At 47.9% G+C, this 16,317-nt stretch overlaps 1 protein-coding gene across 1 annotated transcript in view; it reads right to left on the bottom strand.

Moving 5' to 3' along the window:
• Positions 1-159: 159 nt before the first annotated feature.
• Positions 160-16,317, bottom strand: part of plekhh3 (pleckstrin homology, MyTH4 and FERM domain containing H3) — a 29,917-nt gene continuing 13,759 nt past the window's right edge. The window contains exons 4-13 of the mRNA XM_068577832.1: positions 12,741-12,923; positions 11,327-11,484; positions 9,099-9,222; positions 8,065-8,362; positions 6,011-6,218; positions 5,687-5,814; positions 4,965-5,085; positions 4,054-4,542; positions 3,744-3,935; positions 160-2,545 (exon numbers count right to left, since the gene is read on the bottom strand). Coding sequence (XP_068433933.1) covers positions 2,375-2,545; positions 3,744-3,935; positions 4,054-4,542; positions 4,965-5,085; positions 5,687-5,814; positions 6,011-6,218; positions 8,065-8,362; positions 9,099-9,222; positions 11,327-11,484; positions 12,741-12,923 — 2,072 coding nt within the window. The 3' untranslated portion in view covers positions 160-2,374. The remainder of the gene's footprint in view (positions 2,546-3,743; positions 3,936-4,053; positions 4,543-4,964; positions 5,086-5,686; positions 5,815-6,010; positions 6,219-8,064; positions 8,363-9,098; positions 9,223-11,326; positions 11,485-12,740; positions 12,924-16,317) is intronic.

Genomic DNA, 16,317 nt, shown 5'->3' on the forward strand with positions numbered 1-16,317 from the left:
AGGCGGCTCTCGGCTCTGCTGCCGGCGCCAAACTTCAGCCCTCCACAAAGCGTCTGGTTGAAAACAATGGTCTTGCACTGCTTCACCGCTCGAGACACAAGAAAGCACATTTTCTGAAAATGGAACGAAAGGAAATGAGGGCCGAGGCCAAACACTAGATACGGTAAAATGGTGCTTTTTTTATTAATTACATACAGTATTTATAGTTTTTATTGCACTTTCAAGTTAGTTAAAAACAAACAATAGTGCAATTAACTATACACACACACAAACTTACATTAAAAAGGTACCATGCAGCGTACAAACAAGCTTAATACAAAGCAACATGGGCAGTTTGATTTATTTGCTTTTCAAACTCGGAGCTCGGAGCTGCCTGCAGCTGCAGTAGAAAAAGCAAAGGCCCGCTTGTGAGCAGGAGACGGGGCTGTGCAAGGACTCGGCAAGGCCTTTCATGGTGAGGCGGGTTATCACATGGGCTTGTGTAGCAGACAGTACTCTAAAATCATATTTACAAAGCCTATCTATGGTATCAAATTCTCCAAAAGGTAATCTACGACATTAAAATAAGGCGTACAACGTATACAACAGGATGTCTTCATATCTGTCTGACATTTGAGTTTAAAGGAAAATAAGTAAATGTGACGACAGTCTAAAATAGATTGGGGCGATTTTACTGCTTTTGGATCATTTCTTGTTATAAAAGCTTATTTAAAAAAAACAAAAAACATCTTTGGTCCATGCTCAAACCCATGACTGGCAAAACTTTGGCTTCACAAGAATACCTAAACAGTGAACACAAAGACGGAGCTACACAGGAGTTACACATCTGAACTGCTTTTAAGGAGCAGAACCAACAGCACGCATGTCTCTTGGTTAACTTTATATCAAAACACATCTGGGTCGGCATTAAAGACAAAGAACAGTAAAAAAGCAAAAAAAAAAAAGCAAAGTGTGCATAAATAATACTACAAAAGCACACATGGCCTGATTAAAGAGGTGTCTGTTTAAATAGCAGGGGACTGGTGTGGTGGTAAATATGGCATCACTTCTTTAATGATCCAGATCTCTGACTACGGGTTTTAGGTTTAATTCCTTTCATTATATATATTTTGTGAAAATAACAATAATAAACAGAGAAGCACCTGTTATTTTCAGCAGAGCAGAGCTGGATTAGGAGGATAGTAACTGACATAAGCAAAATGATCCAATCAGTCAAGTGTTAACCAAGTTTCGTGTCGAGGATTACGGCCAAGACGAGCAGCACGACAAAGGACACGAGGGAGAATTTCATGGAAACAACGTAGAAACGGCTCCACAATCCTTTGGTTTCTGTGAGACAAAATAAATCAGGTCCTGAACGTGTAATCCAGGAAACGGTCTTCTTGATCAAATAGACACACACACACACTGATAATCCCCTAGGTAAGAGTCTCGATGGCGATGGCAGCCAAAGTGACTGAGCCACAGAGTCCAACATCTGTTTCCAGTTCCAAGTTCACATGGCTGACTGCATCAACAGTTCCAGGTAATGCAAACCGGGCTGAGACCTTATGAAAACTGACCCGTCTCTGATGAACATGTCAGCATAAGGGCACGTGAGCGAGAGACAGAGAGTGTGTGAGTGTGTGTACGAAAAAGAACGAGCGCTAAAGACAGGGGTGGGTGTGTGTATCAGTCACTGAATGTTCTCAACACTATTCCAGCAGTGCATGAGGGACGACCGCCTTCTAGGAAAGGCAATACAAATATGGCACACTTTGAGACAGGAGAGAGAGAGAGAGAGAGAGAGAGAGAGAGAGAGAGAGAGAGAGAGAGAGAGAGAGAGAGAGGGAGTAGTGTTTTCACGCTAAGCCGTACCTTCATGAGCTTATTGTCATCATGAGGCCTCGCTCTCGTGATGCCATCTCTTCCTGATGCAGCAAGGCTCATGCCAACGTCTCACATTGTCGAGGGGGAGGCGGGCGGGGCCGGGGGGAGGAGGGGGCGTCGCCGTGGAGGGTAACAGAGGCGGTTGCGTGACAGGATGGGGTGGAGGGTGTGTGACAGCTCATCAGCGACCACATTGGTTTCTGTGGGTTTCTGACCTCACTTGCAAAACAGAACCCCCTTCGCCTCCCGCCCCCCCACTCGTCCCCCACCGCCCTCGCCCTCCCTCCTCCATCGGCCAGCCCCTTCAGCTGGAAAGCTCAGCAAGGGTTTATTTTCACGGATGGGGAGCGAAAACAGCCCTCTCTTTGTTTTGGCTGCCGTGCCGTTCACAGCGGAGGAGGCGTGGTGTCTTGAGGACCGGGGCTGGGCCTCATGGGGGCCACGTGGAGGAGGAGGAGGAGGAGGAGGGTGGGGGGTTGGGAGGGTGTCCGGGTGTGGGTCTCTTTCAAACTGGGTGCGAGGGCAGCTCCAGGAGGGCGTGTTTCTGTGTCAAGGCAAGGTGATGGAATCCCACCTCTGTGCTCTCCGTTACGGCGATGTCCGCATCTTCCCCTTTCCCTCGCTGGCGACGGATGGCACTGAAATACGCATTCATCAGCTGCATGATCTCAGTCAGCTGTGACAGAGAGAGAGAGAGAGAGAGCCAGAGAGAGAGAGAGAGAGAGAGGTCAGATTGGTGGCAGTCTCAGTGTCTGTCTGGCACTGTCACATGAGGGTGGAGACGGATGATGTCATCCAGCTGGATCCTCCAGAAGCCAAGGATGATGCTGTTTAGCAAATTTTGGAGGAACACGCTCACCTCTTGATCAGAGTAAAATTACACGGACCTGGATGTTTCATTACTTTGACATATTCTCTCCAGCAGCTGTTGCAGAAAAAGGGCACTGCGGAGGAGTTCATGTGTCCCTCCGTTAGTTACTCTGACCTTGGTGGACATGACCACCAAACCACCGTGACCATTACCCGTACTTTAGTCCGGCTAATGCTCGGCTAAACATGGTGTGTGTGAGAACACAGAGTGAAACAGTCTCCAAGTTTAAACCTGCACCTACTCTTCAACTTTAACTGTCACCCTCGAATGAGCAGCACATCTCGCCCTCTCCCTTAACTCCAGGCCCAACCATAATCACCCCCTGCCATTCAGTTCTCTCTCTCTCTCTCTCTCTCTCTTTTCTCTCTCTTCTGCCCGGTAGCTCAAAACGCCTGCACATTCATGTCAGGGCAATATGAGACCTTAAGTTCATAAAAGTAGGAGCCGTACTGGGCTCCGCTTCAATTCGCCTGTGCGTCCAATAAATAAATAAAAGCCACTTTTGTGCCCCGTGAGAGATCACAGAGGGATTTTTTGTTCCGCGTGGGAAGATGCAAGCAGATCTGCCCCGTGAAAGGCTAGATTTGTTCTCTGCTGAAAAAAAAAAAAAAAAGGCTGTTTGGAAGAACATCCATGTTTCTGAGAAATGTTGCCTAATATTTTAATCCAACCACTGCAATAAAACTCACCCCCCAGTTGCCATTTAATGCCAGGAAGTTAGACTTTTGGTGGTTAGCATCGGTCGGAGAGCGGGGGCAGGTTGTGTGCTCTCTATTTAGACCAAATTAATGAGTGTTTTTAAAGTGGGTCGGAGAGCTGGAGGCAGGAGGGGCATCATGAGCAGACAGCGTGCTTCTTTCACTTACTCTGCAGAACATTTCATGGTGATAAGGTACTTGGCCCTGCACTGTACACAAACTGAATCCTGAATACAGCGATGGTAGATTTCACTTCCTTTAACTGTGAGATTGTATATAACGACCTCGGGCGTGAGCCGCCATACCTTGGTGGTTTCAAACAGCAGATCCCGATCCCCAGCCGTGATCTTGAAGGTGTTGCTATCAGACACGCCGTAAGAACAGATCTGGCAATAGGGGAAGGACTCCAGGGCCTCTGCCTCTCCCTGCCGATACAGAGACACGGATGTAGCGGCAACACCCAGCCACAACTTCTGGGAAAAACTCCCCGTCGAACTCTGGGTGGAGGAAAAGGTAAGGAGACGTCAGGAGAGCTCACGGTTATGCTTTGATTCATCTCAAGTGACTCTTCAGCACTGCGGGAGCACAACTGACGCGGGCCGCACAAATACTCACAATGTAAAAGTCCACTTCGTAAAGAGTGCATCCAAAGCCCGACCACTGGCGTGCGATCGTGAGGTAGGCAGCCATACTGTCCCTGCCGCTGTAGCCGGCCAGGCCTTTCCAACGCTCCAAGATGGAGCCCATGACAGCCGCCGCCTCCTCCTTCAGCCGGCTGCGCAGACGCATGTCCTGCTCCACCTTCTGCTTGTGCGCCGCTATCGCCGTGTGGCTCCACAGCGTCCCCGCCAGGAGGCCCGTGGAGAAGCGCTGTGCCGTGGGGCAGTCCTGAGCCGCCAGCGGACAAGGCGGCAGCGCTTGGGGCGCAGAAAGGGACATGACCACGCGAGCTTCGAGCATGTGACCGGGGAAAAGCTCGTCCAGAGGAGGGCAGGGGGCGTGTGTGCTGAAGTCCCCCATCAGACACTGAAGCCGCAGGGAAGCCAAGGACTGCAGGTCCTCGTCACAGGCTGGCAGCTGGCCACGCACCACCATCTCATGGCACTGCAGAGCAAAGGTGATCGTGAGGACAAGCAGGGAGAGACCCAACGAGCCGGGAGGAAGGCACAATTTGTCAGTTATCGCCTCAGTCCTGCCATCAACCCTTTCTACCCCACCCTGTTTTATTTTGTCCCATAACTCTTTTATGGGAGTCCTCGGGAAAAATGTTCTAATGAAGCCGGTGCTGGCTGCCTTTTGCCCTCTCTGCACTACAGCCAGTGTTCTTAGTCATGCTTTTTTATTGCAATCACAGCCCATAAGACATTAATGATTGTAAAAGCATAATAATCCAATGAAATGCGAGGAATGAGTCACTGCAGAACAATGAAGTACATCTCATTATCAGCACTGGAATGGCCTCTCATACGAAAGGCTCTCTCCAAGGAGGACTCTGCCCTTTCACGACTCGTGTTCTGCTCCATTACCTGCTCGAAGAGGAAGAGATACTCAATGCTGTCCACTGATATGCTGTCAGCATCCAACAGGCAGTAGAGCTTGAAACACAGTTTCCATTGGGACTTAGACTCCGACTCTTTAGTGGAGAGGCTGCACAGAACAGACAGGAAGGGAACACGTTTACAAACGGCATAGCACGATTTAAAAGCCTCAATGCTAATGTTTCAACATGTTGCCTCCACACTGTGTAGTACTGTTGTGTAGTAACTTTGCGGTTCACTTGTTTGCATGTTTCCTTTGTCCACCATCGCAGACATCCACCAAAAACAAAAGGTCCTTTCGATTCCAGCTCCACCATTATCGTTTAAATTTAGACTTTGCCTTGTGCAACCAAATGACATCAGCTTCACCTTTGCGATCCGGCTACTGGCTGTCTTGTCTGAGAGAAACAGTGACCCAAGTCCAGTTTCCCAGTAGGGTGTCATGTTTGACCAACAAGACCAGACAAGGTCACCAGTTATCAAGGATACTGGATAACACCCAGCATGGGAGCTGGACTAGCTAAGATAAATATACAATCCAGCGCTCTGTTGGCATTCATCTAACGGGTGACACATAGATAAGAGATTCCAGCCAGACGGAGACAAGGTGTTTTGATAGCGTGTCTGCTAGGTTTTTATTGTGTCTGACTTCCTCTGGGTGTCTGTCTGCTCTGGTTTGCAGGCCGAAGACTGACTATCGCTTTACAAACCTGGTCAGGGTGTCTGCGATCAGAGCGCTGCCAGCGACCGTCTGCTCCCACAATGCACTCTGCTCGTACAAGGCAAACGTGTTATTGCTCTCTTGCAGGCCGAGCTTCACCTGCATCATTCGAACCACCTGGCGAGGGGCAACAGGAAGTGCGTTGAGAAGACGGATGCACACACAAACGGTTACATTTTAAGAAAGAGATACGATTTCTGTAATGTCGCTCGACGGCAGGTCGCGCAAAACAGTTTTAAACGGGAACGTGTGGGAAGCTGAGAGATTGAGAAAGTTGTGCTAGAAAGTAGAATGCAGTGAAATGTGGCCAGACCTCATTGGCTGTAGTGTGCGAGCTGATGTTGAGCTGGCAGGACAACGGGCCAGGATAGTGCACGGTGCACAGCATCTCCTGTCGGCTCATCAGCATCTGGATCTCCTCCCAGGATGGCACACACTCCCGACACTTGGTCTTCTCCAAAGCCTCGCTGATGAAAGACGCATAGTTCTCCATTTCAGACTCAGGACTCTGGCTCTGGATCCTGCGAGAAAGTGTGGGAGTGAGACGGGTGGATACACGTTGTGTGTGAGCACATTTAGACGTCCTAGAATTTTTGCCAGCAAAAATGACATTTAATACTTAAAAAGGGAGAACTTGTTAATGCTCGAAATGTTAACAGCGATTCAAAGTCAGTGAAGTGTTATGCTATGATTATGGCCTTTACGTCATCCTTTTGATTCAACCGACTTCTTTATTTTCTTTGCGCTGGCAGTGCTCGAAAGTCAATGGGCCGAGGTATGGCAAATGTTCTCACTTCAGCTCTTAGGGACATAAAAGGCTCAACATCCGTCGATCCTTCAAAGAAAAAGGAAAACGGGAAAGAAAACATGTTGGACTTTGGGGAGCGCACGGAACAGGAAAAGGTGTTTCCGCTCCTGTGAACCGGAGTGACCTGCCACTTCCTCCCGGTAGAGTGTCCAGGAGTAGGTGAGTGTTTTAAAAAGAGGGGACACAACACACTCCGACTGCAGCCTGAAGTGTCACACACTTTGCACAGCGTGAAAGGTGTGAAACACTCCTTGATGGAGTACTGAGCTCAGTCCCGTGTAAACAAAGTGGAAATAGGAAGGAAACAATCATACGACGATCGTCTAAAAAAAACAATGCACAGGACAGGGAGAGGGAAGCAGGAGGGCCCCAAACTTTCTGCCAGACATAGAGAGAGGCCCTCTCATTCCCTCCAACGTCTCGCTCGCTCATAACTATATGGCCACAGGGTGGGATTTGCCCTGCTGAAACATAATTAGGAATGTTCCACTGGGTCTGCGTGATCCTTCCTATACTCTCCTGTCTTTGCCCCTCTTCCTTTCTTGCCCCCGTCCTCTGCTTTCTTTCTGCTGGCCTGTTCTCTCTGACAGCGGACATTCCCCGGGGGGTTTTCTCAGGGGTCTCGGGCAGCGGAGGAGGGTTTCTGGGCTCACTTCCCAGCTCCAGTCTTAGTGCTGCCCAGCTGCAGCCTCACACAGATCCAGAGAGTGAGAGAGTGCGTGAGAACGACGGCAATACGCATCCAAACACACGGGCAGCGAGTTCCACGGCGTCATTATGAATCGCCGTCGCATGCAACGGTTACATTAGCTAAAGGGGGATACCCATTACAGACATATAGATAGAAAATTGTCGTGGTTTGATGGTATGGCGTGAGACAGAAGGTTTGCAGCGGGAGATTAGCACTGTTGATAACTTAGATTAGCATGCTTGACAGAGAGGCTAATTCAGACCTGTAAATCCAGCCCTAAAACACTGGATCTGTCTGGCGAACACGCTAACAATGTGAAGGCATATCACGCTACTATATCTAAACTGGTGGTCTGCGGTGCTGGCGCCTGCTGCTTGTCCACTGTCTAGACCCCGCGCTTTCTCTGCTACTACACACTACTGGTTCACCCAGCATTCAACCTGTTATAACCGACAACTGAGTCCCGGGCTGATGCACCGTACTTAAGGAACTGGGATTGCATCTTGTGGCTACAACCTGATTTGGATCACGATCATGCAAACATTATTTTCATTCATGTAAAAAACTAAACACTGCAACATTACAACTGTGGTTTCCATTACTTAAAACTGGATTCACTGTTGTGTTTTTTCACCTGTCTTCAACAAGTCATTTCTCCCATTTGGATACATCTGAGCCAGAAAAACAAGAACGGTTTCCATTTTTAATTACAAGTAGGGGGTGATATTAAACCTAAAACTCCAACCTAAAACTTTATCTTAAAACACATCAGACTTAAGCTGTGGCCAGTTATTGATCGCAAAACTGACACACATGCATGTCAACTGTATTGCCTCCTCAACAATCGAGGATCCCTTTAGTATCTCACCTCTTGAGGTGGAATCGCAGGTACTTGAGCACAGTCTGCCCGGGCAGGAAGGTGCAGCTCATGCAGGTGAGGAGCTGCCAGTAGCGGAGGTGTGCGGCAGTGTACGGGGCCGGGGTGTAGCTGGTCTGCTTCACGAGCTGGCAGTAGACCTCGTCGCGGAGGGGCCGCAGGTCCAGGCAGGTCTGCAGCACGCCCTGGATGATGGGAACCGGCTCCCGTGCCGACTCCAGCTGCTGCAGGCAGTTGAAGAGCTTCACGGCCTCTTCGCGCACCGAGCCGTAGCCTTTGTCACTGTGGTCTGGAGAGAAGAGGAAGAGGAGCAACATTGTCACTGACTGCCTCGGGGTATCAGTGTGATACTGACGTATGTTGTTAACATTAAGTCGCAGCAGACGTTTTAACTATAATACCATAATTTATCACATAATACAATATCGTATTACATAATATGCGCTTTTTAAATCTTTTTGTTCTGTGGGGGCCCTGTTTGCACTTGTTTTACTGACACAGACGAGCCAAGAAAGGTCCTGCATTACATTGTGCTGAAAGCAGTGAATACACTTAAGGAAGCTCAGTTCCAGAAAAGGGTTGCTAACTGCATATACATGCAGGCTTTAGTGGTCCGTTTCTGTCTTTAGTCTGACAACTGCTTCAAGTAAATCTATGTTTCTCATTATTAGCATTTTTACGTGCAACGATACTGGAATTTCTAACGTCGATACAATAACTTCAAAAATCTTGATATCTGTTTCTGTGTTCGACACCATGGGGAAAAATGGACTCAACATTGAAGCCATTAAATTTGACGTTTTTACGAGAAGTTGAATAACAGGAAGGTGACACACGCACACAGACACACACAGTCGGAAAGCATAAAACGCAGGTGGAACCCGTCTATCGTTACGCTGACATTTTTGTTTTGTAACCGTTGCAAATATTCAGTGCTGATACGTATCAATATTTTTTACAACACTAGTGCAACGTCAGTCATGCTAGCCTGGATAACATGGGATGGGACAACGTTAACTACTTACATGTGTGCTCCAGGCTGCCGTAAGGGAAGGGCAGCAGAGGGGCGTACAGGGGGCCCTGGGTGTACTTCAAGATGGGGTTGTGCTGGTAGATGTGCTCCACTACCTCGGGGTTGAACTTATTCTCCTAAGAGTGGAAAAAAAAAAAAAAAAAAAAAAAAAACGTGACGATGACATCAATAGACACAGTAAAGCGCAAACTTTCATCTGCACTCAATGTGCTTGCAGCCAAGTCGGAAACAAGTCAGTGAGCGGGTGATTGAGTATGTGTGTTTGTCTGTCCGGGGTGACTGGGGTCGATTCGACCAGGGTCACAATTTAGCTCTGGCAACTTTCAAAGCAGCACGAGGGTCAAGTGATGACCCGGCAGACCGCACTCGCACGACCGACACGTTATATTTTATCTGCTGGTGTCAATGAGTTTAGTGTGCGTGTGTGTGTTTGTGTGCGTGTGAGGCTGCCTATGTGGAGAGATGCCTTTCAGCGGTACAGATGGCTTCCATGCTACTGCCCTCTAGCACCTGTTGCTCATTAGTAACGTCGCCACTGCTCTGGCTCTCCTCTGTCTCTGCACACCCTCAAACCAGCCAGCCTTTCTCTCTGGCTTCAAGACAAGCCTGCTCTCTCCCCTTCCTCCTCCTTAGTGGGGTAAAGTTGACACATTCTTCTGAAGTGGTTGGTGCACAATAGTGACGGACTTGTCTGTTTGCAATGTGGGAATGAGACGCTGCCCTGTTGATCTTGTGTAGCAGGGATACAGCACAACAGATTAAATGCATACACTGTACGCACATGGTTAAGCCCAAATCTCTTAGTCCGTTATGTCTTCTCCTTTATTTTTGAAAATATGCAATGATGAGGGGATTGATGCCACTCTCAAGTCTGCACGGTAGATGAAGCTACAGCCAGCAGCTGGCAACGTTAGCTTAACACTATAGCACAAGGCCTGGAAATAGGAAAACAGCTAGCATAGCTTCATACATAGCATGTAGATATATACGAGTCAGCCTTCTCATCCAACTCTCAACATGAGTGAATAATTCTCATGTATTGTGTGTCAACTGTGATGGATACGGACAACGGACAGTGTAGGTAGGTTTATAATGTTACACTGTGTTTGTCCTTTGTCTTTGAAATGTGACGTCAGATTCACGACCATCGGTTCACTCATCTAATCTGTCCTTCAGATCTTCTCCTCTTCTCTCTCTTTCACACATGGTCTCTGGCTGGACGTCCAAAGCTAACACTGCAGTCCTTGCTCTCCCTTGTGTCAGTGGTTGGAACATGAATCTACATTTGAAAAGATAAGAGGGCAGTCCTGTTCACACAAAGCCTCTCCTGTTCCCTCTCTCTTTGATGTTGGCTGCAACAGTTCTAATCTCGCTCCTCGAGAGGGGAAATACGCCGCCTGTTTGAGAAAGTGTGCCTTTGTGGCAGCTTCTCACCTGCATGTAAAGGTGAGGGAGTAAGAAAGCAACGGCCTGAGCGACAACGTGAGAGAGGAAGACCAATGAAGAGACTTCAGGTGGGACAAGCAAAGCAATGAATGGGGTGCACTTTAAAAGCCTCCTCCAAAGGACAAAGTTGGCCCTTTCTGGCAAAGCAGACAGGGGGGCAGACTGAGGCAAGCAGATTAACCACTTTCTTTGAGATTAGAGACTCTCGTTGGGAGATTACCGAGACAGGAGGCCCGGCGAAGGACTGCTTATCCGGCCCTTCTGCTTCACGCCAAGCCCTCCTCCACCTCCTCTGCCTGAACTGCCCCTCTCTCCTCCCCAGAGGCTGCAGGTCGAGTCATCCGTCTGCTCAATGAGATTCCAGCGTGCTGTGTTCTCTAGCAACCGCTGGTCTAAAAATATGGCCGTGCGTTATAAATACACTTCACTCTCCTCGCATGCGAGAAGGTAAAAGCAAAAAAGCATCCTCTCAAATCCCCCTCGTCAAACATTTCGGAGCGCCCAACAACTGGAACTAACTTTATCTCGAAATGACCTCCCTGCTTCAGGTCTGTTATTACGTCCTGTCCTGGTTTGGTGGAAATAGGATGAGATCATTCAAAAAGAGAAAGGCGAGCAGAGGAAACTTTGGACTCCGGGGCTAATGAGGCCGTGTGGTTTCCATGGTAACCGGACGGAGGGGGGAGCAACAGCAACTGTGTGTGTGTGTGTGTGTGTGTGTGTGTGTGTGTGTGTGTGTGTGTGTGTGTGTGTGTGTGTGTGTGTGTTGCTCACCTCGATGTCTCGAATCAGGAGCTGTGTTGGTGTTTCCACTGGCGCTTTGGTATCAATGATTTTCTGGATGGCACACGCCCAGTGCACTGCCTCGTTGAAGTGCTTGGTGTACAGCCTGTAGCAGTGCTTACGCCCGTAAACCGTGATGCTCCAGTGGCCTGGGAGAAAGGCACACACACACACACACGCACACACACGCACACAAACAGAGCGTTTGATATGATTGCCACTTGAAATTCAACCTGCACTTCATCTGAAGTGTTGATGTGAACAGAGAAGAGAACAGTGAACTGGTCTCTCCATGGGACACCCCGCACATCGGGTGTGAATCCCTTTTCCCAACTTCCTCTTTCGGTTTCATTAAAACTCAAATGTCAGCCTGAGAGAAACGTCAGGCCATGACATCGCCAAACAACATCAGATATGCCATCGATGAGCTCGAATGCAGGTGTTCAACCCCTGAGCGGTACTCCTCGTGCACAAAAAAAAGGGAAAAAAGGCGCACTTCCTCCCCGTGCAGAGGAAGTATTAGATGTACTGTTGGCAGCCTGGCCGGGTCTGCAGGCCCACGGCTGTTATCGGCCTTTCCTGCTACGTGACGTGGCCCCGCGTGCGTCTTTGTCTAGGTTCTTGTTGAAGTACAAACCCCAAATTAAGAGGTTTTACAACTCAGATTATGACGTGGTGATGTTGCCGCTGCAACTTTGAACCTGTTCGGTTCCCTGACATTAAGTCCGCTGTAAAGTTTCAATAATGCTCGAGATGTAACCCTGAAGGGGAACTAATATTTTATGGTAAGAACCTGAAAATACACAGAGGAAGTAAATGCTTCATGCAGCCTTCTCCGTGATTTAGGAGGAACATAAAATCATTCCGTAGTGAAACATCCAACAGTGCTCGTGACAAAGCCACTATTGATAGTGCATTTCTGTCCAGAAAAGTCCCCTGGCATATCAGTTAGTTAAAACTAAGTTTGGGTTTCGGTTTATACAATGGTTTAAACATTTTAAGCGGTTTGGGGAAATCAACAGGACATAATGCTCTCCATTGATGGGCAGGCCGATCATGTTTGACTCATCCCTGTGTCTCTTCCTCTAGAGAATATACTTTTCCTCTATATTCTCTACATGTCCTTTATTTCTTTCATCCCAGAAAGGGAAGGGGGAAGGCCCCGTTGATTACCAAGATGTGAGGTTTCTAGACCGACCTTGAGCCACATCTTGGACCAGACACAGCTGGGGCTTCCCACACTTGCTCAGAATTACAGCACTCACGCCACATGAAGTCACTTACATACAATACAAACAAAATGTCTCTGATACAACGCATAGGGAATTACCACAGAGGGGCCTACTGGAATCTACAGAGTCTGCGGTATGCATGAGCGCGAGTCAGCCGTCTGAGTGCTCCTCACCTGTTTCCTTGTACGTCTGCTTGTCTGGCCAGATGACAGAACACAGGCTGGTGAGGACCAGCGTTCCCAGTCTTCGGGCTCCTTTCTCTGGCCCGCTGTAGTAGTCGAGGGAGTCCTGGCTCAGTGCGAACCAGTACCGACGCTGCTTGATCCAGTTTCCTCGCACCTCGCGCAACAGCCACCCTTTAAATAAGATACACACGTGTATCATGTGACAAGCCGACTTCAAACATGGAATAACACAGAGGCTCTTGGCGGTTTCAAATTCTTGCCGTCGATGATGGTGAACCAAATATCTGTACGTCCTGTACTGTAAAATACGAGGCATTTAGACACTTCAGACATCCGACTTTGGTATTGGTTTTCACGGTTTTATAATCTTTTGTAGAGAAAACATCTAATCAAGAAAATAACTGGAAGATTAATCAACTTGCTGGCAGGATATGCGTCACTGGGTATAGACTGAAATGGATCAATGCTCACGCAGAAACCCTAGTTGTGGTATTAATGACAAAGACTTTTTCCAAACGTTACTGTGAGAAATATACTTTACACCCGTAGTATATTTAACAAAATAAAGCCAAACTTATAGTAATTTATTGCATTTATTTCCACCTGCTTTACGTCTTGGTGCATCAAGTAAGTTGTAAAGAAAATGCATTTTAATTCCTCTTAAAAAAAAAGGTGCTGAAATCCAAATACAGAGCACATTTAAGACTGTGGGTGTTACCGCCACGCGGCTCTCAACATAACGAACCACGACAATGCTGACAGAGCCACCGGGGTCAACCTGAGCGGCAACCGGATAGTGGGCATTACACTTCTGCAACAAGTCAGGGGGTTGGGACGGCGTTATCAGCTGTAACCGCAAAATGAGTGCAGTGTAGAGCGATGGCTTTTAGCTATCCGGTGGGACGGACACACACACGTACACACACCTGGACCGGCTACATACAGACAAAGCACAGAAAAACTTGAATTACAACACACACACAGGGATCTCTGCTCAGGTATACATTACTATATCTTCACTGAGCAAATAGCTGTTTGCTTCGATAGCAAATCTGGATTTCAAATATAGCACCTTTAACCCATACCTCTGGCACGCCCTCTACTATGCCTTCAGACAAAGGCTCATGTACACATTAACTACACACCAGGACAAGCATTTCCCTTGAAAGGGCTGGGTGGTAGGTGGGCTAGTCGCGGAGCTACTAAACCAGTGCTGCCACACCATGTCTTCACTAAGAATAATCCCCAAGGCATGTAATTGTCCATAAGGTTTGCAGCAGTCTGGATGAGAGTGCCTTGTTGGGGTAAATACTAGGGGATAAAAATACAGCCAGCTAATGGTAGAGGCATTAAAGCCTGCATGCAGCCAACATAATTACCACTTTAGAGGTTGACAAAGTGAGAAAATGAGAGAGAGAGAGAGAGAGAGAGAGAGAGAGAGAGAGAGAGAGAGAGAGAGAGAGAGAGAGAAGCAGACATGCCTAGTTCATAATAAATATTTAATCTCAGAACAAATGAATAAACTAGTTTGAAAGAGCTCTGTCCGGATGGCTTCCGGAGAGAAACCATACGGAGGAGCGTTGAAGAGTCCTGTAGGGGTCACAGTTCATCCAGAGGGCTATGGGGGAGGACGGCACTAGCAGGTCACCTGGATCCCTTCTAGGCACGGCGGGACTATCTGCAGAGGCCGGGCACCGCAACACACCGGCAGTGGGCTGCATGTGTGTTGATATGGCCGTGGGTTTTAAAGAAACAATGAGGCAATGTACCTTCAGCTTCCTATCTGTGAAAACGACAAGGACGCCGCGCCAGCATCGCAGCTTCCTCTGTGGCTGGCAAGCTGCGCGCCACCTGTCAGACAGCGCTCACTTTGTCTGCTCCTTTCTTCCCTCTGCTCTCACTTACTTCTCGTGTACTTTCATCTCCCCCTTTTCTTTTCTCTTCTCTCCCTGTTTTCGTCCTCGCCTCAAATAGGTTTTCCCAGGCCGTGCAAATCCTCCACCGCCCCACTGCTACTCCAAAATAAAAAATGAAGAGAGAGGAGGGGGCCGAAGGCTCAGCCTCTCAGGCCATGTTTCCTGTTTAAGAATGTGTCTATATGATGCAAGTGGAAAGTTTAAACCCACCCAATATAGCCTAAAGCAAAACCCCTGGGGGCATTTAACACCACATCAGAGGGGCAAAGCATCAAAACCCACCGTGAAACGGATAAATAAAAACCATGAGGTAAGTTGGGCTGAGCTTGCTGACAGATTGAATGTGCGATGGGGGAGGCAGACAAGCTGACTGGGCGAGAGACATGGAGAGAAGGGCATGCCCGCTACCGTGACGCCTCTGTCACAGACATGGGACGTCCGACAGACGCTGCTCTTCTCGGGAACTTTAAACAATACGATAAGGAAAGGCAAAAAAGGAGAGAGACAGGAAGAGAGAGAGAGAGGAGCACAGTCCCCTGTACACCTCTCCCATGGTCTCCCATCTGGATCTCATCTCTGTGGCCTGCTAATGTCTCCCCTGAGGGCCACGGCTCACATTTAATTTGTTTCATTTGTGACCCCTGACCCCAGATGCCCTGCCCCCGCAAAAACACAGATTGTGCAAACAATCTCTCTCTGTGCATTTCCATCTCTTTACAGCAAACCTCCTGTCACGCTCGTCAGTATTTAGTACAGAATGTTTGTTCCATTAATTTTGATATGATATTTTAATGAAATATTGCAACAAAAAAAAGTCACTTCACTTCAAAGTTTAATGCTAAAGTTTGATCATGCACAAAGTTGCAGGCATATGCATGCTGGCGTTTTAATTCAGGCAGTTTTTAGTTTTGTAGATACAGTTTAAAATCAGACAGAAAGTCTAATTCTTTACCTTGTCCTGTTAAAGTCTACACTTTGTTTTACATCACTAGTGGTGACAACAAAAGATTATTAGGTCTGCTAATGTTGTTGGCTCCTGACAAATTTTAATTTGGAATTCAACATTTTCCTTGTGCATATTATGAATTATAAATTGGATCTGAACTCAAATGTTTTGGACAAGAAACTCTGCTTGGCTTCCCCTTTTGGATCCAACAGAGCATGAGAATCTCTGCATCATATAACGAGCAGCTCATTACAACTGTCAACCATCAAGGATATGGCAATAACCCCCCCGTCTTCTTAACATCTTTTTCTGTAAGCGCGCCATGGCTTTCACAATTCATCCTCCCATCATTGGTCTATATCTGCAATGTTTGCAGCCTACATTACATAGTGGGGGCATATTAACCCTCATGTAGCCTCAGGATGTCCTGCTGGGAAACAAAAGAGGGATTATCTAACGCCCCGAGATGTTACGGTGGCTGTGATAGCGTAGTCAGCTGAAGGAGAAATCCCAAGTGACAGTGTAATCAATGGCCCAAGGAAAGTATCTGCCCACTGTTTTGGAGGGAAACTCTTCTCTTCCAACAGCGAGAGGGGGGCAGAGAGGGGCCAGCAGTCAGGGAGGGGCAATAGCCAGGGGCCCATAGTAACTGCCGTCAGAATTAAGCAATCTGACTAACGCCATTCCAAACAGGACGTAATTT

Source organism: Clinocottus analis, unplaced genomic scaffold (assembly GCF_023055335.1).
Source record: "Clinocottus analis isolate CAN_PGR_092001 unplaced genomic scaffold, fCliAna1.0.p SCAF_16, whole genome shotgun sequence".
NCBI classification, from domain to species: domain Eukaryota; kingdom Metazoa; phylum Chordata; class Actinopteri; order Perciformes; family Cottidae; genus Clinocottus; species Clinocottus analis.